This window comes from Trachurus trachurus, assembly GCF_905171665.1.
Source record: "Trachurus trachurus genome assembly, chromosome: 17".
Classification (NCBI taxonomy): domain Eukaryota; kingdom Metazoa; phylum Chordata; class Actinopteri; order Carangiformes; family Carangidae; genus Trachurus; species Trachurus trachurus.
In genome coordinates this window covers 26,749,804-26,773,003 of record NC_139900.1, presented here as the reverse complement: position 1 = coordinate 26,773,003, position 23,200 = coordinate 26,749,804, and the positions used below count along the sequence as shown (strand labels likewise).

Below are 23,200 nucleotides of genomic sequence, written 5' to 3'. Positions count from 1 at the left end.
TAATCATCCAGTGAACATGTCTTACTATCATTCAGAAAGATAATTTTACAAAAATAAGGTAATGAAATACTGAGTGGAAAAGTGGCTAAGTACGTACAGCAGGATCTCCAACCCGATTCTAAATAACTGTTCCTGTCGAGTACCATTAAGCACTGAGCATGATGTTCACAACAAGTCTCCAATGCTGTGCATTAGAAGACTACTGCCATTAATAATTTATAGATCATTTTGAACAGGAGCACTTGAGGCTCCTACATTTGATCATCTACTTGTGAACAAACAGTAAACCTCCACATTTGGTCCAATGTCACAATAATACACACAAGCTTGTTTTCACTTTAGATTGCTGTTATTCATATCACAGATACAGTCAGATCATAAAACAAGAATAGTAACTCATTGCCGTCATATTTGCACCATTGTACACAACTGACCAGCTCTACATTGTACATTACACCCATCCTCCTAGTACTGCTTCAGTAACTAATACACCACTTCCCCCACCCCACCCCTCTCGATCCCCGCCCCTCCCACAGAGTGAAAACAATAACAGTACATCCACACACTGGATCCCCTATTAGTTCACAGACCTGGACACAGAGGGTATGACCAGATGAGAGGGGGATTGTGGGATCTGGATCCAGGCTCTGTTCAGTACACATGTCCAGTTTCATGTAGCGTTAGAGGACCAGCATTGAGGTTCTTGGATAAGAAAAGGGTCTGTACAGCAGGGGTCCCCTTTTGGTCACGGCTGGGAATGTGATGGGAATAATTCAAGGTTTTTGAGGAAGAGGAGGAGAATGATGAGTTGTGAAGTAAGAAAGCTCAGCTTTTTGCCATTTTGTCAGAGGTTATTGAAGAGGGTCAGGAGAAAGATGGAACACAATTCTCAGTGATGAAAAAGAAAACGGATGGGTGCAAACCTGCTCCTTTCATGGAAAAAAATCCTATATAAAATAAATGAATAAAAGTAACAACAAAAACGCACATTCATCCATAATTCGATACATAACATGGTAAAAATAAAAGACGAGGAATAACATGATTCAATGTTGAGAAGGGGACTAAGTCAGATGTGTTGGAGGAGTGGGGTTCAGTCAATCCTCCGAGCTTGATGAGGAGTCAGAGTCCTTCTGTGCTATGATGACATCGTCCAATAGTGCCTCTTGATCCGAGCTGTCGTAGTCGCCTTGGGAAAGGCTGTCGCCGCCCTCCATTTTAACGTCAAAGTCCGGACTGGTGAGGAAGTGATGGGTGGTCTCCAGGTCCTCCTCGTCCATCATGTACGCACCGTCTGAGACCAGGGTCTCCTCTTCAACTCCGTCCAGGGTGGGGTCTTCAGGGGCGGGCTCTGGTGTGTGGTGGTGGTGGTGGTGGTGGTGGTGATGATGATGGTGACGTCGGCTTTTCTTGGGGATCTCTATGTGTTCAGTCAACAGTCGGTGGAAGAAGGTCTCAGGCAGGAAGCCCTGTAGGAGGGAGAATTGTTGTTAGACATTTTAGAGAGTCGAAAGAGCCTAATGTCATCTTAAAGGGATAGTTCAACATTTTGGCATATTGGCCTGTTGTCATAATCCTTATAGTACTAGTAGTATTAATAGTATAGAGTAGGTTCGTTACCTTTAATTGTCGGTGCTAGCTATTTTTAGAACAGCGGAGCAGAGGCGTGAGCTGCTCAGAGCTACGCTACGGAGACTGATGGGATTTCTTGGTTTCCCTCATCAAATACACAATCCAACAACTCCAAAACGCTCTTGTGGACAAGTTGTGACCTGCACATTCACCACACTATGAGATAATAATGGAACATTACGAGACAGAGTTGTTTTTGAGGCAAATGCAGAGACTGCTTGATGAAAAACTGCCCCCGACAGGAACGCACATCAGCTGTTTTGCATGAATTTACCTCGAAAACAACTCTGTCTGGTAACGTTCTGTTATTATCTCATAGCGTGGTGAATGTGCAGGTCACAACTTGTCCACCAGAGCGTTGTGGAGTTGTTGGATTGTGTATTTGATGAGTGTGATGAGGGAAACCAAGAAATCCCATTAGCCTCCGTAGCGTAGCTCTGAGCAGCTCACGGCTCTGCTCCGCTGTTCTAAAAATAGCTTTCACCGACAATTAAAGGTAACGAACCCACTGCTATGACTATAGGGATTACAGCAATGGGCCAATTTGCCAAGATGTTGAAATATCCCTTTAAAACACAGTAAAAGAAACATAGCCTGGAATTTCTAACAGTGTAATATAATGATTACGTACAGAGTTGCGAACGGTTTCAGACCACTCGGGTGCTACAGCATTGTCAGCGTTCTCCTCCAGATATTCCCTCAGATCTTGCAGCATTGGAGAGAATGCAGCTCCAACCTTCACAGAACATTTGGATATTTAAGTTAGTAAGCTCTGACACGGCCAAAAAAAAATCCAATCAAGAGAGTTGTGTTTATTATATCAATCATGTCTGACCTTCTTTCCTGTCCGCATGTTAATGATTTTGACCTTTTCACTGCCTGTCAGGGCTTTATCTGCCCTCCTTCTCCTCTTCCTCTTGCTCCTGTTCACAAGAAGCTGCAGAAAAGAGACACGGTAAGATGTGGTGCCGTAAGGCAGAAATTTAGTTACTGACGTTTTGTTTTTCTGGCCAGGCAAAGATAATTTTGACATTTTAGGTTTGGTCCAATTCCTTAACAGATAAGTGTCACAAATTTACCTCCAGCATGTCTCCCTCCACCTCATAGTCTGGGTTCTCCTTCAGCCAGGTGGGAGGGTCCCTGCGTCGAGGAGTGCGCTCCAGTGGATCGAGTCCATCTGGGTCCGACAACTGAGAAAGACAGAAACAAACTGATCAAACCAAACCAAAGCAGTTTGTTTCTGAATCTAACTCTGCCACAGTCACAGAGGAACACATGTAACCTTATCACATGTACCTCTTGGTCCTTGCGTTTCTTGCGGCTGCTGCTCTCTCCCCCTGACCCGTTGGGCATCAGGGCCTGCTTAGAGAAGGTCAACTTCAGCCCCTCCTCCTGGCAGGGTGAGACAGACAGGCCTCTACTTTAGAGCTTCATAACCATCAGACTCAAATACACACAAGTGAACTCGACATAAAATGGCAAACAACAGCTTTTTGCCTCTACCTCCTCTATCCTTTTTCTTACCTTGAGGAGTTTCACAGTGAACTCTCCATCTTCTCCTTCTGCTCCAGAGCCACCAGGCATGCTGCTGGGTTTACGGATCACCCTTGTGTAGGCCATCTCATCTCCTACTAGCTCTGAGCTCGGGTTGAGCTGAGCCTCAGGCACATAGCGCCGCCCTGAGGGCCACTGACCGCTCAGCACCAGCGTACACAGACTGTCCAGGCGGTTGATGAGCACACGGTCCTGAGACAGAGGACGAGTCCCATGAGACAGCCATTCACAACAACATAATAAACAGGTGGTTTCATTCCTTCAAAATAAAGGCTTTGAAATCGGTGTTGAGTTTAGACAAGTCTGGTTTTAAGAGTAAATAAATTACCTTTGGCCAGTCCAGTCTGAGAGGGTCAGGGGGAGGAATACCATCCTGAGATGGCGTCATGGAGAGTAAACTATTATCTTCATCCCCGTCACACACCTTCAGACCTGCTAAGGATAAAATAAAATATAAAAAAAGATTATAATTATAATAGTTGTTTTTTTTTGGAGCATTGAACACTTCTCTTCTTCCTCTATGAACTTACCTCTACCTTCCCCCTCTTCCTCACTCTCTCCGCTGTCATCGCTGCTGCCAGATCGCTCTGAGGACGATGAGCCCGAATCAGAGTCTGAATCAGAATCAGACCCCCCCTCTCCCTTCCTCCTCCCTCCCCTGCCCCTGCTCCTCTTGAAGTTCCAGTCTGGCCCTGGCACTTTTCCATCGTGGTGACTCAACGGCGTGCTCTGGAGGTTGCCACTGATTTCAGCGACCAGCAGCTGGGCGGCCTCATCGGCTCCCTCCTCATCGGCTCCCTCCTCCTTTACTCCAGGCAGCTCCTCTTCCATCTTGGGCTGGATGAGGGGCATGGTGGGTAGAGCCGGGGGTGGGGGCGGAGGGGGTGGGGCCTGCTGGTTCTGGATGAACTCGTCCCTGGTCTGAGTGAAGGTGAACTGCGGGTCTGAGAAGATGGAGAGCTCGGTGCGGCTGACGCCGTGCAGAGCGGCGCCCAGCATCAGCTGGCGATCGTGGTCCGGCATGTTCCACCAGGTGGGCAGCTCCGAGCTGGGCGGGGCCAGAGCCAGACGCTCCTCCAAGGCTGGGTGGGGCAGGCCCCGCTCACGGAGGCGGCGCAGAAGGCTGATGCGGTAAAGGGTACGGGATGCACGCTCCTCAGTGATGGGGGCCACGGTCTGGGTTTGCTCTGATGGATCTGAAGGAAAGAACAGTACAAGATTAGAGATTGATGAAGTGCTTGTAAACTAGCCTAGAAATCTAGACACACCCTAGGGGCAGCAAATATATTTGCTCCGTAGGTGGGTCTAGAAACGAGCCATAGGAACTTTTTGAGTCTCGAACACCGTTTGTGTTCACCAATCACAGCGCTCTGTCTGTTTAGAGAGTCGTTGGGCGGCTTAACGCGATGACAACATACATTTTAATTGGCTTGTCAGGCTAACGTCATCCTGCTCTTTGCTCTGATTAGTCGTAGCGCTACCCTATTGGTGCAGAGGCAGTTTGAAAGACAGCCTTCATCCCGCCCCCTGGATTGAGCCGAGGTCTACCGGTCGTTGCCAGACTAGACATGTTAATGATATAGTCTGGCTTGTCAGGCTACTTGTAAACTCAATGTGCTCCGCTTTATTTAGTTAGTAGTTAGAGTGAAGTTAAAACATCTTGTTTCCAGTAAGTCAAATGAAGATGGGAAGTATTTGTTGACCTCAAACTACATGGAGCTCCCAACATTGTAGCCTGGTACTGGTAATATAACTACTCCTATGATTTAGTACATTAGTTCCCAAACTCTTTAGGCCATGCATCCCTTTCTACTTTCTGACTTAGGTGACGCATCCCCAGTTAAAACGTTTTTAATTCAGCTCAACAAATAATTTTCTTGAATTGTTCTATTTAAAACATAATTTAATATAATGTCTGAGTTATTTAATTATTAATAAAAACATAAGACCATAGCGTTGCCATAACCCTTTCCATGTCACGCACCCCCTAGCAGAAGTTTGCGCACCACAGGGAGTGCACGCACCACAGTTTGGGAATCCCTTATTTAGTTAGTATGCTGATGATGCATTGAGCAGTAGTTACCTTCCCCACGTCCTGGGCGTAGGTGGCAGACCCTCCGGCACATGGCGACAAAACAGCGGAAGTATCGACTGAGGCTCTCATCAGTTTTTTTATCCAGACGGGCAAAGGTTCGGAAGCGGTTCCAGTCGAAATCCGCGTCTCCTTCCTCAGGAAGTCCTGGTTCCTTTTTCACCTTTTCTACACCAAAGGTTGACACCACGCGGTAGAAGTCACACTCCTCCCTACGTGTCCACCTAGGAGAATGGCAGAGGACAAAGAGGGTGAGGTGGTGCTGATCTGACAATGGGACTGCAATAGGACATTTTGAGGACTGCTATAAAAGCAAAAAACCTGTACCTCTGCTGGCGCTCCTGCCGTGCGATCTCCTTCAGCTTGCTGGCCTGTTCACACCGCCGGCGCCTGCGGTCGCCCTTTGCCTCAGCTTCGATCTTCAGCTGCTCCTGCCTGTAGCTGCGCTGGAAAGCCGTGATGAGACGCCGCAACCGCGCCGTGAGCGACGAGCTTGAGGGCCAGTTAGAAGCACCGCTCTGGCTCAGCATGCTGTCTGTGATCAGCGGCCCCGCCTTGTCTTCCACCGATATCTCATCGTCCACGTTCATAGAGTCGGCCTGGACGACGATGTCAAACAGAGACACATTCAATATTCGGTCACAGTTGATCCCAAAATATTCACCCATGCAGACTGAACTACTTTAATGTGATGACTTTGATTCATACCTCATCGAAAAGATCTTTGTGTCTCGACCCGGGTTTGAACTCTGGATCCTCTGAGTATTTATCGTAGTCAGCACTGCACAACACAAACCATAAAAAGTCAAATAGAAGTGTGCATTCTGTCCATTCAAAGTGCATGCAGATTTAAATTCAAGACAGATGTTAAGAAATATAACAAATTATAAAACATCTGTATGTCTACAGCATTTCCAACAAGTGAATTTAGTAAAAAGTAGAAACTAAAAATCGACAATGTAGGCGTCACTCACTCGTCTCCCATCTCGGTGTCACCGGTGTGCTGCTCAGCATCAATGGCCTTGTCGTCGGGCCGACCAGCTCTCTCCAGGAAGCAGAGGCAAGGATCAGCACGCATGGTGGTGTACATCTCGTAACCTGGTGATACGGACAAAGTGGAGGCTGTTACACCAAAAGAGCAGACAAGTGAACCCACTAATGAAAATGTTATGGGCCTCGAAGGAGATTGGGAACATACCATGTTTGTAAACGCCTGCGAGCAGGGAGCGGTCTGCCACAGTATCCCACCATCCCATTGGTACCTCCTGCTGCTCCATCTCAGGCATCCAGATGTCGACATCCCTGCAAAACCGTTCACATTTAACCATGTTGAAAATATTAACTAGAGAAAGTGAGTGTGTGTGTGTGTGCTTGGCTCTATTGCATACCGGATGTTAGCCCCTTTGAGGACGGCTTCCGCATGTTCCCCTATCACCTCTTGTTTCAGGTAGTAGAGCATACGCACCCTCAGCAACACCCTGAGGGGAGAGAGAAGATGTTTTAATGTTTGAGTAGGAAAGAAAACACGTCGACATAGAGGAAAACACCACGAGCTGAATGAGCTTCACTGACTTGTTGCACTGGTGCTTGAGATGTTTGCGGTAGCTGTCGTCCAGCAGCAGAGTGTCCGGGTTGTACTTGCGGATCCACTCCACCTTCTGAACATCAAATGTGCTCTGGGCCTTTACCCTCTTACCCTTCCTGCCTCTTGGAACAGGGATCGACAGGCCTGGGTGGAGGAAAGAAAATATCACAGATGTAAAAATATGTGAAAGAAGAATGTAAACAACTTAAAACTGGAAAAGTCTTCAGTCTTCATAGACACTTAATCTGAGGTTTTAGGTTGCAGTTTGAAACTGTGAAGCTTCTTACCAGAGTGGTTGAGTAGTGTTGTGGGTTCACGCCCGTTCTCCGGTGGCGTGATGAGCTCCCAGATGAAACTCTTGATGTTCTCGTCTCCGCGGTAGTGGAGCAGGCAAAAGACCAGGATGACACGGCAGATGGTTTCAACATCACGTTCACTCAAACGGCGCTTACATCTGGCATGAGACAGGATGTCCTTCCATCGACCCCAGCTGTAGAAGAACACAACAGGATGCACAATGAAAACAAGAGTAATGCTGCATTCACATGGAGTCCGGTAAACGGCAGACGGCATGCCGGACTCCATGTTAGTGGACGAGAGAACGACGGTCTGCCGCGACGGTAAACCTCAACTGAACGTGACGTGTACGTCAGTATGTTGACGGTGCCACAGCAACATAGTGACGCGTCTTGCCGTTGTGCCGCGCCGTCCGACAGTTTGTTTGTTTTTACCGTTCTGTCCAGCGGCATTTGCCGTTTACCGTCTGCAGTTTACCGGACTCCATGTGAACGTAGCATAAAGAGTATAAATTGACAAAATACTTAAAGCAGAATTAAGTGATATATTTGTGTTAATATAAGTCTTAAATAGTTATATCTTCCGACAGCAATCACTTACATAGAGTGTTTGGACTGAAACACGGGTCTGTCAGTCCCTCTGCTCTGCTCTGAGCAGAGGAGAAAACTTTTCTTGTATCCTACAGTTTTTATCCAATGAGGAGAGAGAACGGCATGCAGGGCTGTGTGTGCAGCCAAGGGACGCCGTGAATGTGTGAAGTCGTACCAGTTTGATCTGGTACGAGTTCACGGGTCGGAAGTTACGAGTGGCCGTTATAGTGACTTTCACAGGTAAAACAGGTCGGAAAAACACGAGTGTGTTGCCTGGAACGCTACAAAGTCGTAAGTTGTGACTTGAAGCTGTAATTTACGGTTTCAAAAGCCTGCCTGGAACGCAGCATTAGCCAAAGCGACCGGATCGCTTACTTCTGCTTTAACTTAAAAATTACACAAAAGCTGAATTTGAGCTTTAAGTGTACATACCCGTAGACGAGCAGATGTTTCTCTACCCGGAAACAGTCCGTCCGGCCGTATCCCCCTCCGCTGTGGCGGTCAGAGCGTCGAGAGGAACGAGACTGTCTGGAGTTGGCAGGTGGATACTCGTCGTCACTTTCCAGGTCGGACAGGTCTCCACCTTCGCCTCGTAAAGTGGAATACTGACGCGTCTGCTTGCGAACTCGGGGAGTGTCGATCACGAGGGTGTTCTGTGGGAGGGAACATTTTAGCAGAGAAAAAATCCATAGTATTTATGTGTCATGGCATTCAGCAATGTCACCATGGTGATGATGACAAAAAGGGGGAGAACAAAAACAAAAAAAAAAACGTTAAGGTTTTACCTTCCGGTTGATGGTGTCCATGTCTATGTCGGCCTTCTTGGCCCACTTCTCCCAGAACTCAGGGTCATCCAGGGCGATGTCGTTGCGGTTCTCAGAGGCTACAAAGCTGGCCTTGGAGAAGGTGGAGCCCTTGCCCTCACTCTCAATGGTGATGGTGGTGGCTCTCCGCTGAAGGATCTGGTCGATGTCCTCCTCACAAAAACGACTGCCCTCGTCATTCTCATCCATGATGGCAGCGTATGCTCCCTTCCTCAGGAGGTCCTCGATCTCCTTCTTGGAGAACTGCTGGATTTGCTGAAGAAGACACAGAAGGGCATTTACAGTCGTAACTGAGGTATCGGTGAGCGAGTGTTCGCTTGTGCCACATATTTCGGCAGGTGTGTCGAGGGTTTAATGAATCTCACTGAGATACGCTTCCCATCACACCCACAGATAGAAATACTGATTTCTGAAGCACAATCAAGTACAGATGATTCGTTGAAACAATTTAGCACAGAAAATACAATTTTTGTGTCATCACCAACAATCAGACAGTGGGCTACAATTAGTGCCCCTGAATACCACATGAGATCAGTATGATGAGTGCGTAATTATCATGTGTGTTTACTGTACAGTGCGTGACCTCTGGGCTCTGGGTTGAGATTGTGATTCATAGTTTCCTTACCCCATTGACGTTGCTTTCTTTGTTGCCACTCATGCTTTGCAGAACGGCCCGGTCCAGTCCGAGCTTCAGACTTGCTTTATCCAGCATCTCCCTCTCATAGGAGTTCCTGGTTATCAGACGGTAAACCTTGACCGCCTTGGACTGACCAATACGATGACACCTTGCTTGGGCCTGGAACAGGACAAAAAAAAAAGAGGTGCTCAGAGAAGCATCTTAAACGATGACTGTGCATGTGTCAAGATGGAAACATGTTCAGTTCAGCGCGACTGTCACGATAACAGCCCATAATACCAGACAGTTTAGCACAGTCTTGTACCTGCAGGTCATTTTGAGGGTTCCAGTCAGAGTCAAATATCACACAGGTGTCAGCAGCAGTGAGGTTAATTCCCAGGCCGCCAGCGCGGGTACACAGCAGGAAGACGAAGCGGTCTGAGTCAGGCTTGCTGAAGCGATCGATGGCAGCCTGTCGCAAGTTCCCACGCACTCTGCCATCAATTCGCTCATAAAGGTATCTGTAAAAAAAAAAAAAAAAAAAGTATAAAGTTCCATTATAACACCTTTATATTAATTATCACATAAGTCCCTAACCTGATGGCAGCTGCCAATATTTGCTTGGCATTACGAAATATGAATATACTGAAAAGCACTTCCACAGCGCCTCGTACCTCTTGTTGATGAGGTAGTCCTCCAGAATGTCTAAGCAGCGCACCATCTGGGAGAAGATGAGCACTTTGTGGCCGCCAGCCTTTAGGCGAGGCAGCAGCTTGTCCAGTAGCACCAGCTTACCAGCCGACCGAATCAGGGCCTGCAAATGGAAATCAGGGGCCAGTGGGTCGTACACCTGCCGCAACTCTGCTACGATCTTCTCCTCCGCGCCTGGAAAAGAGAGACAGATGTCCGTTTTTAATAAGGCATCAACTTGTTTGTTCATCACAATAAAATAATTTAATGCTGCACTGATGTCTAATGAATAACAGCTACAGTATTAAGATTATTTAAAATGTATTGTTGGAGCTTTCACTGAAACAGATGGGTCCTCCAGAAGAAAAATAAAAAACGAACAAATGTGCATGACATTGGAATCGGCTCCAACTAACCCATGACTGTAGAAAGTCGGGGTTAAGCTTTCAATACGGTTACAAGAGAAATCACCTTGAAACAAAAAGCCATTGTTTCCTACAGAGTGAGTGGCGGTTATATTTTACATCATCAATATCAATGCATCTAATGAGGAAATATGTGACTTTGTGATTTTAAGTTTCCAAAAACAGCAGTCCAATAGAAAATTCTTTTTTTTTAAATTTTTTATCAGCACTAATTCACAGTTCTTTGATTGCAGAGTCCCAACCTGCAAATGCAGCTTAGACTACTTATGTGTAGGCAGCTTTAGGGAAAACATTCCTCCTCTGATTTAACATAAGCTCAGTTGGTACCAAAAATACACAGAACAAAGAATAATGGCACCATCTGCAGCACCGTTTCAGTCAGCCAAGTGTAGAGATAATAATACACAGAACTGGACGTTGAATGATTTTATGGGCAGTATGGAACAATTCAGATCAGATATTACTGGAAAAGGACCCAGATCTGTACATTAGCAAGCCTGAACAGAGCCACACAATCTCTACTGCCGACATCAGCGAAGAGGATACATGTTAAGTTATCAACACTGTCTGCAGGAGAGTGACTTAATATTGTGATACAATACCATTGATGAGGTAGGGGTGGTTGCAGCACTTGCGCAGCTCCATCATAGTGTTGAGCAGATTGGGGACATTGCTGTTACTGTTTGCCCCTAAACTGAGGAAACTGAAGTTCCGCTCCAAGATGGCTCGGTAGTACTTCTTCTGGATGTCCGTCAACTCAACCTGAGAGGAAAAACAACAGTCGGACTTTAGAATTCACCAGAGTTTACGACATATGACATTATTTTGATTACAGCATGACACTGCACTCCACATATTTGGGTAAAATCTTATTTCATTGCTCGCACACAGTCTAAATGGCTCCTCTCCTCTCTGTGCACATCATATGCAAGAGGAAGGATTGTTACTGGCTGTTCCCCTCTGGAGAAGACGGCTGGCAAAGCTGCTAGTCATCAGTGATGGCTGTAAATTCTTTAACTCTGACCGTGAATGTTTGCTCACTTAATCCATACCAACACTGACAAATATTTATAAAGACTCAAAGAGCTTATCCTGAGGAGGGGTGGAGACAGTGGACCAGGGATATCAGAAAATTATAGTACCTAAAAACTTAAAAGCAACCACAACTGAAAGATGAGCAGTCAGACCAACGTGGACAGCTACCCAATTCAATTTCTTTGGTACATTTCCAGGCTTGTAGCAGCACTGCTGTGGTAGCTGAGGCAGTAAGAGATGATCGGGAAGGGATCGCTGTGGCTAATGAAGACAGATGAGGGAGAGGAGGAGTGCAGCCAACATGCATGCAGCTACTGCAGACCTGTCTAGATACATCTTCTGATTGTTGTCATCATATTTAGAATTTTAGGTAAACCCATAGACAAAACATAAACATTTCCCCATTCAAAAGATTTTTTAGAAAGACAGGACAGATAAATTGTTGTCTAACATTCAAACACAACAGTTTGTCGTTCACAGAGACCAGAAGACATTTAAACTAACCTCGATGATGGTTTCCTGTTTGGGGGCCAAGTTTTTCTCAACGTCTTCCTTGAGCCTTCTTAACATCATGGGTTTCAAGATGGCCTGCAGCTTTTGAACCTAAGCAACCGCCCAAAAAAAAGCACTTGTTCAATTACAGATGATCATCAATAGTAAAACTTTAGATATGACAAAACAGCAAAGTCAAAGAGACAATGATCAGGTTTAAGTGTGTCAATTTGAATGTTTTAGTGCCAACATGAATTTTTATTTCACACCTGCTCTTCTGTTTTGAGGTCTCCAAAGTCTCTGAGGAATTCTGTCTCGGATGGAAACTGAGCAGGCTCCAGGAAATGAAGCAGACTGAAGAGTTCCTCCACCGTGTTCTGGAGAGGAGTGCCGGTCAGCAGCACTTTGTGTTCCTGGGAGAAGCCACAGAAAAGGAATAAGAGGCAATGGATTAGACACAAGAAGGACCAGGAAATAAGTGAGGGGTGCATAAAAGATGAGGAAACGCTAACAATTATGCATAAAAAAAACAACAACAAAAAACTGAGCAGCTACATATAACAGTGAGGCTGTTGGAGCAGCAGTGATCCAGTAGCTGTGGTCCACTCACCAGATCCAGCATCTTCAAACTGTCCAACAGCTTGCAGTTGCGATTCTTCAGACGATGAGCCTCGTCAATGATGACACAGCGCCACGATATCTCCCTCAGCTCGGGGCAGTCGGACAGCACCATCTCAAAAGTTGTGATGAGGGCATCAAACTTATACGCACCAGGGATTAAATGCTCCTGTAACACAGAGAGACAGTTTTCATCAGACCCGTTCAACATCAGTAAGGGTAAAAAGGCGCTAAATGTCAACGGTAACGCCACCTTATCGTCCTTGCAGTACATTTCGTACTGCTGGATCATCTGCCGGCTGGCCAGGCTGCCGTGGTAGACGATGGCGTTCATCTCAGTCCACGTGGAGAACTCCCTCTCCCAGTTGGTTATGGTGGAGAGTGGAGCTATGACGAGGAAGGGGCCTTGGATTCCAGCAGCATACACCTCCGACAGCAGCGCGATGGACTGGATGGTCTTCCCCAGACCCATCTCGTCTGCCAGGATACAGTTTTGCCTGAGACACAAGAGACGGGGAATGTCAATAATGAAGCAATTACGGCAACAAACATCTTTTCAAACCTTTTACAGCTGAAACGAGGCCAACCTCATATGATCCTCATCCTGATGCTTTTACTGCTACTCCTTCACTCACTCCTTCTTGTTTGATTATTACCTGTTGTACCAGTTGAAGAGCAGCCAGTTGACTCCCTCCAGCTGGTACTCTCTGAGTGTGTTGCCGTTCTTGTACTCTCTGGTCTCCTCCAGCTTCTTCCATGTACCTGATGCAGGCCGTGCCTGATGACAGAAGAACAAATCAATGAAAATCAATGAAAAAGAAAAGTACCTCTGCTGGTTATGCTACACCTGAGGTATCATCCTCACATCATCATTAGTAATTCTGAGTTGGAAAGAAGCCGTTGTTAGTCCAGTCCATTGAATATTGCATTAAGTTGACTCTTTCTCAACGTCTTGCACCACAACATGCTGCTTGACTCATGCTGGTCACTTTAACTGTCTGACGTAAAGAGGAACTAAGCAGGAAAAAGCTCTGGACTGATTGTGATAGTTAACTACATGACTTGTGACTTGTTACGAGTGAGAATGGAGGCTCTCTGCCTTCCACCTGGCGTCTCATGGCTGAAAACCAACCTTGCATCAGTGTAGTACTTTGTCGCTGTGCACCGCAACAAAAACGCGCTCCGTAACCTGCAATCTTTTGTTTATGACAGTTAAGGCCCCGTTTACACAACAACGCTTGCGGATGAAAAGGGCTGAAAACGCAAAAGTCTGCTCTGCATTTTCATCACAGGCATGCGCCAGCAAAGGAAAATAACAACAAACATGTCGGATCCCACAGACTTTTACGTCACCGTATGCACGCAGCTTGTCTAAACGCGAAATAAAAACTGAGAACGCAACGTCACTTTTGCGTTTTCTGTTCAGATCATTTCCGTGTAAACGTAGCCCAAGACTACATGAACATATATGTCGTAACATCATTAATGTTAGAGTGTAAAAATGTGTGGCAATGTGTTGTAATCTGTGTGTGTTTGTATGTGTCTGGTGAAACGAAATGTAAATGGTCATGTGAAAAAGAATTTCCCTAGAGGGACAATAAATGTCTAAAGTCTAGTCTAATGTTATATAACATTATCCACCGCTCCATGTATAGATTTTTCGCCGGCTTCATTAAAAACAAATGCACATAGCCAAGTGGAGGGTTAGCAAAACAGAAGAAAAGCGACCAGACTTGCATAGTTCCTCTTTAAGATAATGTATTTGATAAAAATGATTGACAAAAAATAATATTTAATTTACAATGAATGAATGATGTCCTGCTGCATCTCCAGTGAAGATATTAATGATTTGTCTCTTATCATCTGAAGCTTGTAGTCAATTCTCCTTTAATAGTATTTGACATGCAAACAGTGACTCAACACATTGACATGGCTTCAACGTGAAACAAAAGCAGGTTCTGCAACCTCATTGTTTATATTTCAGATTTCAGTCCATCCGTTTGTTTTCAATGTGAAATTCAAATGTGTTTAAGAACAGGTGGTTAAAAATATCTCTAATTTGACTACTCACCGCTCTCTTCAGGCGAGGTTGTCGGTTTTGGATTTTGCCGAATTCTTCAACCTTGCCCTCGTCCACGTCCTCCTTCAGCTCCCAAGTGGCGTCTTCATAAGGCAGAGAGCACCACTTCACCAGGTAGTAGATAACAGGCTGGAGGGAAAAGAGTGGAAGCACATTATTTACTGCAGCCAGAGTTCAGCTACACAGGCAAGAGAGGAGCGACTGGAAATGCGTTTCCTCACCTCGCCGTTGTCCTTGTCCACACTGTGGGATACGTCCAGGATCCTGTCCGCCTCCATGTAGTCTGGGTTAAAAGGCTCCTCGTCCTGAAGAGAACCAAAAACTATAGTTTAAGCAGTTGAACTACAAATTTAGAGTGTTAACCCTGACCCTAACTCTATCAGCATGTTCCTCTCACCTCCTGGAAGATGCGCCTCATTTGTGCGTGTTTGGTCTTGAACCTCTTGATCTTCTGGTGGATCCTCTTATCCTTTTCCAGCTGGTTCAAACTGGCCCACTCACAGTGTAAATATGAACTGGAGGACAAGAGAGTTAAGTTTTACTCATTTGGACGTTTACTCGAGAAATAAAAAACTCTGTCAAGTGCCGAAGTTTTGTGGAGGTGAGATAAGGAAACTTACTAGTTCTTGTATTTCACAAAGAATTCTTCAACATTGATGTACTGGCCCTGGGTAACCTTGAAGAGAAGAGCAGGTGTTAATGTAATTAACAAAAAATGCAACACAAGTCATGGAACTACATTTTAAATACATTAAACATACTTCTTTCTTTGTTAATCTCATAGACAGAACTTTGTCTACAATCGCAGCATCTTCCTCACTCGGGTTTTCCTGTAAAAAAAAAAAAACAATACAACATCAATCTGCAAGCAAACAACTTTGTGTATTTTTTTTTAATTAGTTGCTACAGTTACAGGATAAGTGGGAACCAAACACAAACAGAGAAGGACATAAAAAACAAACTTATTACAAGGTTTGACAAGACAAATTAACGAAGAAGTCCTGTGTGTATTTCAAGCTCTCCTAAGAAAAAAAAATATTGGAAATATTCTATTAGTTTCACACTCACCACAAAGAACTGCATGCTGGGCTGTCCGTCAACATCCAGCTCCAGTTCCTGCTTAAGCTGCGCTGCTGTCCCACCACTGATGGAGGCCACGGCGGCGGCGGTCGTAGTAACGTCGACATCTTCCTGCTCGTCCTCATCATCCGTTATCTTGATGTCCAGGTCCTCTGTGTACTTCTTCCTCTTCACCACGCGATTGGAGCGCCTCTTCTGGCCAGAAAGAAAAGCAAAGTTTAATACAAGTTCACCAGCAATACATGTCATCACTGTCAAATGAGAGGGATGGATATGATGACATGTTCCATTGGAATCGTGTTCACTATTTTTCCCCCTTCAATTCAGACACTAAATGGATGTGTGAGTTGCAGATCGTGTAGAACACGCAGCAGTGTCTTTATAAATCTGGTTCTCTTGTGTCCCAAGTTCTCTAGAGACACTGTGTTTGTATTAAAGCAGAAGTAAGTGGAATATTTGTGTTAATATAAGTCTTAAATAGTTATATCTTCCGACAGCAATCACTTATATAGAGTGTTTCCTTGCATCCTACAACCTTTATCCAATGAGGAGAGAGAACGGCATAAAGGGGCAGTCCTCTCTGTGTGTGCAGCCAAGGGATGCGCGTGAATGTGGTGACGTAGGGACGAGGGCGGGGACTGCTAACTCCATCAGCTGACAGGAAGTTAGCCAAAACCACCGGATCGCTTACTTCTGCTTTAAGTATCTTTTCTTGTCACTTCACCTGGAAGTTCTACTTCAAGATTGTGGAACATTTTACACATTCAATCGCAATATCAAACACAACCTTTAGGATGTCATGCAAATTTAATGCAACAGTTGTGATTTTACATTTTACATCATGCTTTGATAAAGGGAACCTAAGCAGAAGCTGCTTTAATGCTCTACTCTTGGGATAATTGTATGAACATACCATAATCAGGTCATCGTCCAGCGCAGCAGGTGAAGCAGGGCTCAACTCCCCATCAGAGTGGTCTGAGGACGCGTTCCTCTTTCTTTTCTTTGCTCCCACTAAAGTAATAGTGCTGCAGGAGGGTAGAGGGAAGACAGACACACAATGAAGTTGTGGTAAAACACAATAAACATTGTGTTGTATAACGCCAGGAATACACTGGGAACGGCTGCGACGCGATACGTAAGCAGGGCGGAGCGGAGTTTTTTACCTGCTACACCAGGCACGGACGCGACGCGACGCGGCTTCACTGTTTGTTGTTGCAGCTGTCAGCTTCACCTTGTCAATCCTGCAGTAAATGAGTGCACTTTATGCATCTCAACACATTTTTACATCCTTCCTGTTAAAATGGATTGACAGTACCTTTTCCACAGGTAATTTGCGGACTATTTAGGGTTTGCAAGTGCAGACTATATTAAATGGTATCAATTAACTGTTCAACTACACGATCATGGATCCACAATGTAAAAAAACAAACCCTATAATGTTGCACTGCTACTGGCTTTGCCTCTGGTACATGAGACATTTATTTTAATCACTTTTAAACGTAATACATTCGTTTTATACACAGTTCTCTGTAGTTTTCTACCTGTTGGAGGGCCGCGTAGCCACGCGACCAGGAAATAAAATAGACCCGGCGTGAAAAAGAAGAGAAACGCCGCGCAACGGCAGCTGGAGTGCGCGTCGCTCACATGGCCGGTGGAGGAGCTTCCATTGACTGAATGGGCGCGAGCTGCTGCGGGTGTCGCGCGACACTCGTTTTGCGTCGCGGCCGTTCCCAGTGTATTTCAGCCGTAAGATTAAACTTTGATTTCCTCCCGTCACCGACGCATCACGTAGGCATCACTTACTTCGTCTTAGTCTTGCTTTTGCTCTTGTTCCCAGTCCCGGGTATTACTGTGCCTCCGGCCACTCCAGCTGTTCCTCCTGGTGTCTTCACTTTGCTCTTTTTGTCGGATGCTGCAGCAGATTTGGGCGTTGTTGCCCCAGCAACGGGGCTTTTCTTCTTGCTCCCTCCACTGGACTTTTTCTTGGTGGCGGACACCACAGTTATGGTGCCGCCCATCTCAGGAGAGGTCTGCGTGCTGGGAAGCTCATCCTGGTTCAGAACTCGAGGGAGGTTCTTCTCACCTCGTGCTTTGGCCCGAGCTATCGCCTCGGCAACGATGCGGTTCGCCTTCTCCTGCTTGCACAGGATCTCTACCCGTCGGACAGAGGCGGGCTCACCGGGCGCCTTGGTGATGCGGATGGCCTGGGACGGCGTGGTGGTGGTGGTGGCGGAGGTGCCCGCGGCGGACGTGTTGATGACCTTCACCACGGAGACCGTGCCACCCACTGAGGATGCTGCACTCGTCTGAATTAAAGAGGACAAATGTTTTTAATCCAGTTTCTCTCTGATTTTTATTTCACTTTAAAAAATACGAGACATTCTTTGCACATCTGGAGGTTTACCTGTGGCTGCAGAAGCATTTTGAGGGGCACTGCAACTCTCTGTCCTCCTTGGCCCTGAGAGATCTGCAGTACCTGGGGGCCGCCAGCGTTTCCTGTTCCTGAAACCAGTTGGTACTGTGAGGGTGAAAGAGAGAGCTCAGGTCAGTCTCCTTGGAAAATAACCAAACAAATCGATTAGAAACTTTACAATGAGATTATAACGTGATAAAGCAGTAGGATTCAAAAGAAGATTTTGAAGTCACTGTATCATTATCAATTTCATATTTGTGCTCTAGTACAGATATTGGTCCAGGATGTATTGAGTGCTGATGGCTTAAGAGATTATGAAAGGCACCTTGGCCAGAGGTTTTTTCTTCTGCTTTCTCTCTTTGTGCTAAGAAAGGCTTAAGATCAAACACCAACGTCTTCTAAATCTATAGAAAGTAAATAGAAATTGATCTTTTCTGCTGTAACTCTGGATAAGACAGCAAACATGCATATTTTCCCAAAGTCCAATGATGCTGCTTTAAGTGGTTGCAAATACAACACAGGCTGTTTATAACAACATGCTAAACAGAAGCACATGCAAAATGTAAATTCATTCATTACAGTTGGATCATTTTGCTGAATATGATTTACAGTTACATGTAGAGTTACAAATACAATGAATGAGTGTGTGCAGGGGGAACACTGCTTATTTTCAGTTTAACTGGTAAGTCTCCTGGAATGACATTGTGTGGAAATCTGATGCATCTTCTCTAATTCATAATAATATTAGTTACACAGTGACAGGCCACATTTGTTGTGGTCACTGCAACATGTCAGTGTGTCAGATTTCATAATAACAGCAATGTCAAAAACTGACCACTGGGGAATGATTAAAAACCTGCCTTCAACCAGTCAATGTTGAATATGTTGAGAAAAAAACACATTTGCCTCCATCAGCACCGGTAACGTTCAAGATCACCAAATAGCCCCCATAAGCTGTTACAGAGAATATCTGACAGTTTTCGTGATTTCTTTATAAGACCATGATATTTTAATCAAGAAAAATCTGAGTGTTTAGTCACAAAACAGAAGAATAGGAAAAGCCGAGAACGAGAAGAAATTATGTCCTGCGGGAAAACAGGAAGCTTCAGCACTTCACACACATCACACAGATTTCTCACCTTGACTCCTCCTTGTTGGTTGGGCTGCTGCTGCACCTGCAGCTGAATTGTGAGGACTTTGGGCTGTCCCCCAGCCTGGCCGGCGGCTCGAGCCTGGGTCAGCGCAGCGAGCTGGCTTCCCTGAAGCACCAACTTGCCTCCAGGTAGCTGACCCAACACCAGTCTAGTTGGAACCTGGGCTTGTTGTCCCCCTTGGGTCGTTTGAACCTGCTGCACTTGTGTGACCTGCTGCTGGGTCACCCCTTGACCTGCAGAGGCAGCCTGGGAGGGCTGCTGGAGGACCAGGGTGATCCGTTTGGGTTCGGCGCCCTGGAATCAGACACAAGGCATGAGATAAAGTCAAGAGAGGACCGACATAAATATACAACTTGTTAAACTTGGCAATGACCCGAACTCTAAACCATAAACCAGTCAGCTGTCGTGTTGAGTGGTCACACCTTGTAGTCGACCTGTTAATGTTAGTTAACGTAATTATGAGGAACGTATGTTTTTGAACATCTGATTATTTCACAACTATGGTAATAGCTACACTGTGGAAATGAATAAGGTCCAATGTTGTTTGTATTGTTTTTGTTTTGTCTTGTCTTGTAGATCGTTGTGAGTTGTTGTGGTTATGGATGTTGTTATTGTGTTTATGGTGTGATGTGTTTCTGTAATTATCTATTGCAATCGATAGTTAATCTGTGAAGGTAGACTCCAGGAAGAATAGCGATGGCCTTTGCCAAAGCTAATGGAGATCTGAATAAATGAAATGAAATGTTGCTTACCTGTGTTTGGGCCTGCATGGCCGGCTGGAGCTGCACCTGGCCCTGGACCTGGATCTGAGCCGTCTGGCCCTGGGGCTGGACTTGAACTTGAGTCTGGCCTTGAGCCATCTGTGCTTGGGCTGGGATTTGAACCTGAACCTGCTGGCCCGCCGTCCCCTGGGGCATGGACGTGAGCAGCACTTGTTTGACCGGCCCGTTGGGAGACTGCAGCAGCCTCTGCACCCCGGCGCCCACCTTGACTTGAGCTTGTCCTGGGCTCGCCTGATTCAAGACAGTTCCCCCCTGCAGTATGGACATGCCGGGTTTGAGAGGAGTGCCGGACAACACGCGGATCACCTTCCCACCGGCCTGGCCTCCTGATACAGTCTGCAGCACCTGGGCTTGACCCTGCGGCCCTTTAAGGATGACGATTTTCCCACCGGCCTGCTGTGTGATGGCGGCCAACTGCTGGGGAGTGAGCTGGTGGGTTATCTGTGCGAGCTGCGGCGCCGTGAGGGTGGTGGTGGTGGCCGCGGAGGTGGAAACAGTCAGAGGTGAGCTCAGCAGGACAGTGCTACTGGAGGTTTGGCTGACGATGGGTATGGTGGTGGTCTGGGCCTGGATCTGAGGTACGGTATCGACGGTAGCGGGAGTCACGGTGGGAGCTGCGGCGATGGAAACAGTCTGAGCGGTCGCCACTTGCACCGGCTGCTGAACGGGGACCTGAACGGGCGCAGATTGCGGGATGACGGGGGCTGCTACAGGAACACCGAGGCCCGTGCTGACCGTCAGCTCAGGAGCGGGCTCCGGGTCGGCCGGCGGGTCCACCTGGCCCAGCGCCAGCTTGAGGGCCTCCTCCACAGGGTCTGAGGAGCCCTGAGAGAAGGAGTCGTCCGGCAGGGCATCAAGGTTAAACAGAGGTGTGTCCTCAAAGAGGTCCATGATGGGATCTGCCATCTTGCCCACTCCACACAGGGAGACGGGCACAATATTAAAAAAACTCCGAGATTGACGCTAAGTAGTCGTTGACCAGTTCTTCTCAACTTTTAGGTAAACAGCTGGAAAAAGAAAAGAGATAGTGATGTCATGCAGGCACAATATTAAGACTTTTACATTATTTACACAAATGCTGCAGTGTTTACTGTAGATACAACACATGCTGAACAACTCACTCTGTTACCAATAAGACTGTGTTTAAATATGAGAAAGAAAGAAAGAAAGAAAGAAAGAAAGAAAGAAAGAAAGAGGAAGACACAGGCTTGGCAAATGTCAACAGATTCTGTTGGGTCAGGTCCTGGTTTTCTTTCCAGCTCCAAGATTTTGCGGATTTTCTTTTTCTCTCAAATGAAATAAATGAACATCACAGCACCGTTCATTAAGTTAAGTTTGATTATAGATGAACAAACACATTATATATAGTTTACTTTATCACGGCCAACTATCATATAAACACACTCGCATCTTCCGTCCGAAGAGCTGTGACTGATATCAAGTTTACGCTACTGTAAGTGATGAGCACCATCACACAATGAACACAATTATAAACTTAGAAAGAAAAATAAACTTAAAGCGACATTTAAGATAAATGTAGATACTACAACTGGATTGTGAAAAGCACACGTTTTGATTGTGACATGATCTAACACATGGTCTCGGACCGAAATTGCTCTCGATGCGATATTAAGCGTTTTAGATAAACACACAACAGAAAGTAGGGAGCATCGGTGTTAATATACGACGTTAAACTAGCCAGGAAACATTCAGTGAATGGAAATAGTTACTAGTGAACTCGGTCGAGGAGGGTACTGATGCTGGAGTGGTAGGATGCTTTCCCCTCCGGTCGTATTGCAGTCTTTCTCACAAACCCGTCGGTTAGCATTAGCTTGTACCGCGACCAAGATGTGACCTATTACAACAGCGTGTGTGGCACCGAAAACATGTTGAGGCTCTTAAACACGGTCCATTGAAGGTTTGGAGCCGATAGTTCGCTTCTCTGCCATTTACCACCAACCATTCAGTCTACCGGACTCCTTCAATCTCATCAACAAACCGGACCAAACCAAAGCAACGTGCCACAATAACCATTGCCCGTCAACGTTCAGACACGGGTTAGGCCGCAATACTGTTTCGGTTGGCCTGCGTCTAATTTTTGGCAAAAATACCTGAAAATAACCTTCGTAATAACTGCCCAAACTCTCACAGTAATAATTTCGGGGTGCTAAATTTACCTTTGCATCGACACACATGGCTTTCTCCGTCTCACAACACTGTACGATTACAGGAAACGGCCAGGGAAGAGCAGGAACTAACATTCTTGCCAGAGAGAGCGTAGAAAGCGTGCCCCTCGGTGGCTATTAAACGCTGATTGGTCCGTTTCCGCCTGAGCCGGCAGCATACCTTAATCTGATTGGCTGAGCCGTCTGTCCGTCACTCGTGTGGCCGCGACTGGGCGGGATGGGAACCATAGTTCGGTTGAGAAAACAATAAATGCGGCCTAGCTGGAATCATTTGACTGACTGATCTTCAACATCGCTGTTTTTACGGCCACAGATGCTCAGGGTGGAGAGCACAGGCCCCGTGGAGCTGACTGGGGAAAAAAACACGGCGTTTCAATCATGTGTAATGGTTCACGGGGGGCACAGCGCAACAGGCCTGTTTGTAAATGACACACCATCGGTTTTTTCAGCGTTTTATTACATTGTCCTCAGCTCAGGAATCCATTGAGGCCATTAAATGAATAGAGACAGCTCCTAATATGGTTTTTCTTGCTGTATATAAATATACATCCATAATTCGTTCGTAAGTGGGAGGATTCGTGGTATTTATGACTTCATTTTGAGATTAGTGGTAATTGATAATGTGATGACTTGACTGCTCTTATGAGTGATTGTAATTGAGGGTTGGCGCCCTCTAGCGCTCACACACTGACATGATGATTATCAACCATTGAAGCTCTTCAATCAGACTTTCAGTTTTTGTTTTCATCATGGTTAGAATAATCCAATGTTTTTGTTCTGCTGGGCTATAATGGGACCCTATTAACTCCTTGTTGATTTGGGTATATAGAAATGTAAATAAACTACAAGAGTTAATATGTCCCAACTAGAACTACAACTACTTTTATACGGGCCTCAAGATCAGGTAATAAAGTCCACTTGAAGGTCCTTATCAGGTCAGATAATGTACCTACTGTAAATTCCCTAATGTTACAATCAATGGTACAAGCTGCACAGCAAACCTGCAAATACTGCAGGTCCATTGGGATCTGGGGCTACACAGCATGTTCAGGCCT

At 45.9% G+C, this 23,200-nt stretch overlaps 1 protein-coding gene across 3 annotated transcripts; it reads right to left on the bottom strand.

Annotated features, from left to right (window-relative positions):
* Positions 1 to 162: 162 nt before the first annotated feature.
* On the bottom strand, positions 163 to 22,233 carry chd8 (chromodomain helicase DNA binding protein 8). Of its 3 annotated transcripts, none has more exons than XM_083992225.1 (39): positions 22,137 to 22,233; positions 19,930 to 20,966; positions 19,163 to 19,471; positions 18,015 to 18,128; positions 17,414 to 17,916; positions 16,524 to 16,635; positions 15,599 to 15,805; positions 15,292 to 15,360; positions 15,151 to 15,206; positions 14,928 to 15,045; positions 14,752 to 14,835; positions 14,522 to 14,659; positions 13,107 to 13,228; positions 12,704 to 12,947; positions 12,443 to 12,619; positions 12,102 to 12,245; positions 11,845 to 11,943; positions 10,908 to 11,067; positions 9,865 to 10,075; positions 9,516 to 9,711; positions 9,200 to 9,370; positions 8,536 to 8,829; positions 8,183 to 8,403; positions 7,151 to 7,353; positions 6,851 to 7,007; positions 6,667 to 6,756; positions 6,477 to 6,580; positions 6,253 to 6,376; positions 5,987 to 6,059; positions 5,606 to 5,877; positions 5,270 to 5,502; positions 3,717 to 4,382; positions 3,515 to 3,621; positions 3,157 to 3,378; positions 2,929 to 3,024; positions 2,712 to 2,822; positions 2,468 to 2,569; positions 2,264 to 2,368; positions 163 to 1,469 (listed from the first exon to the last, which is right to left on the bottom strand). In XM_083992225.1, exons 2-39 carry the CDS (start codon positions 20,863 to 20,865, stop codon positions 1,098 to 1,100), a joined length of 7,722 nt encoding a protein of 2,573 aa, XP_083848351.1. In that variant the 5' UTR covers positions 20,866 to 20,966; positions 22,137 to 22,233; the 3' UTR covers positions 163 to 1,097. The 3 variants fall into 3 exon arrangements, with proteins under 3 accessions (XP_083848351.1, XP_083848352.1, XP_083848353.1); XM_083992226.1 differs by having other exon boundaries at positions 3,515 to 3,618; XM_083992227.1 differs by having other exon boundaries at positions 15,599 to 15,802.
* Positions 22,234 to 23,200: the final 967 nt, after the last annotated feature.

Excerpts from the sequence above, each read along its gene's own strand:
- chd8 (XM_083992225.1), bottom strand. The coding sequence starts at position 20,865 with ATGGCAGATCCCATCATGGACCTCTTTGAGGACACACCTCTGTTTAAC. Across the intron at positions 13,229-14,521 it reads AACCTCGCCTGAAGAGAGCG|GCACGGCCTGCATCAGGTAC; the intron begins GTGAGTAGTCAA and ends TTCTGTCATCAG. Across the intron at positions 6,377-6,476 it reads CGCAGGCGTTTACAAACATG|GTTACGAGATGTACACCACC; the intron begins GTATGTTCCCAA and ends CCGTATCACCAG.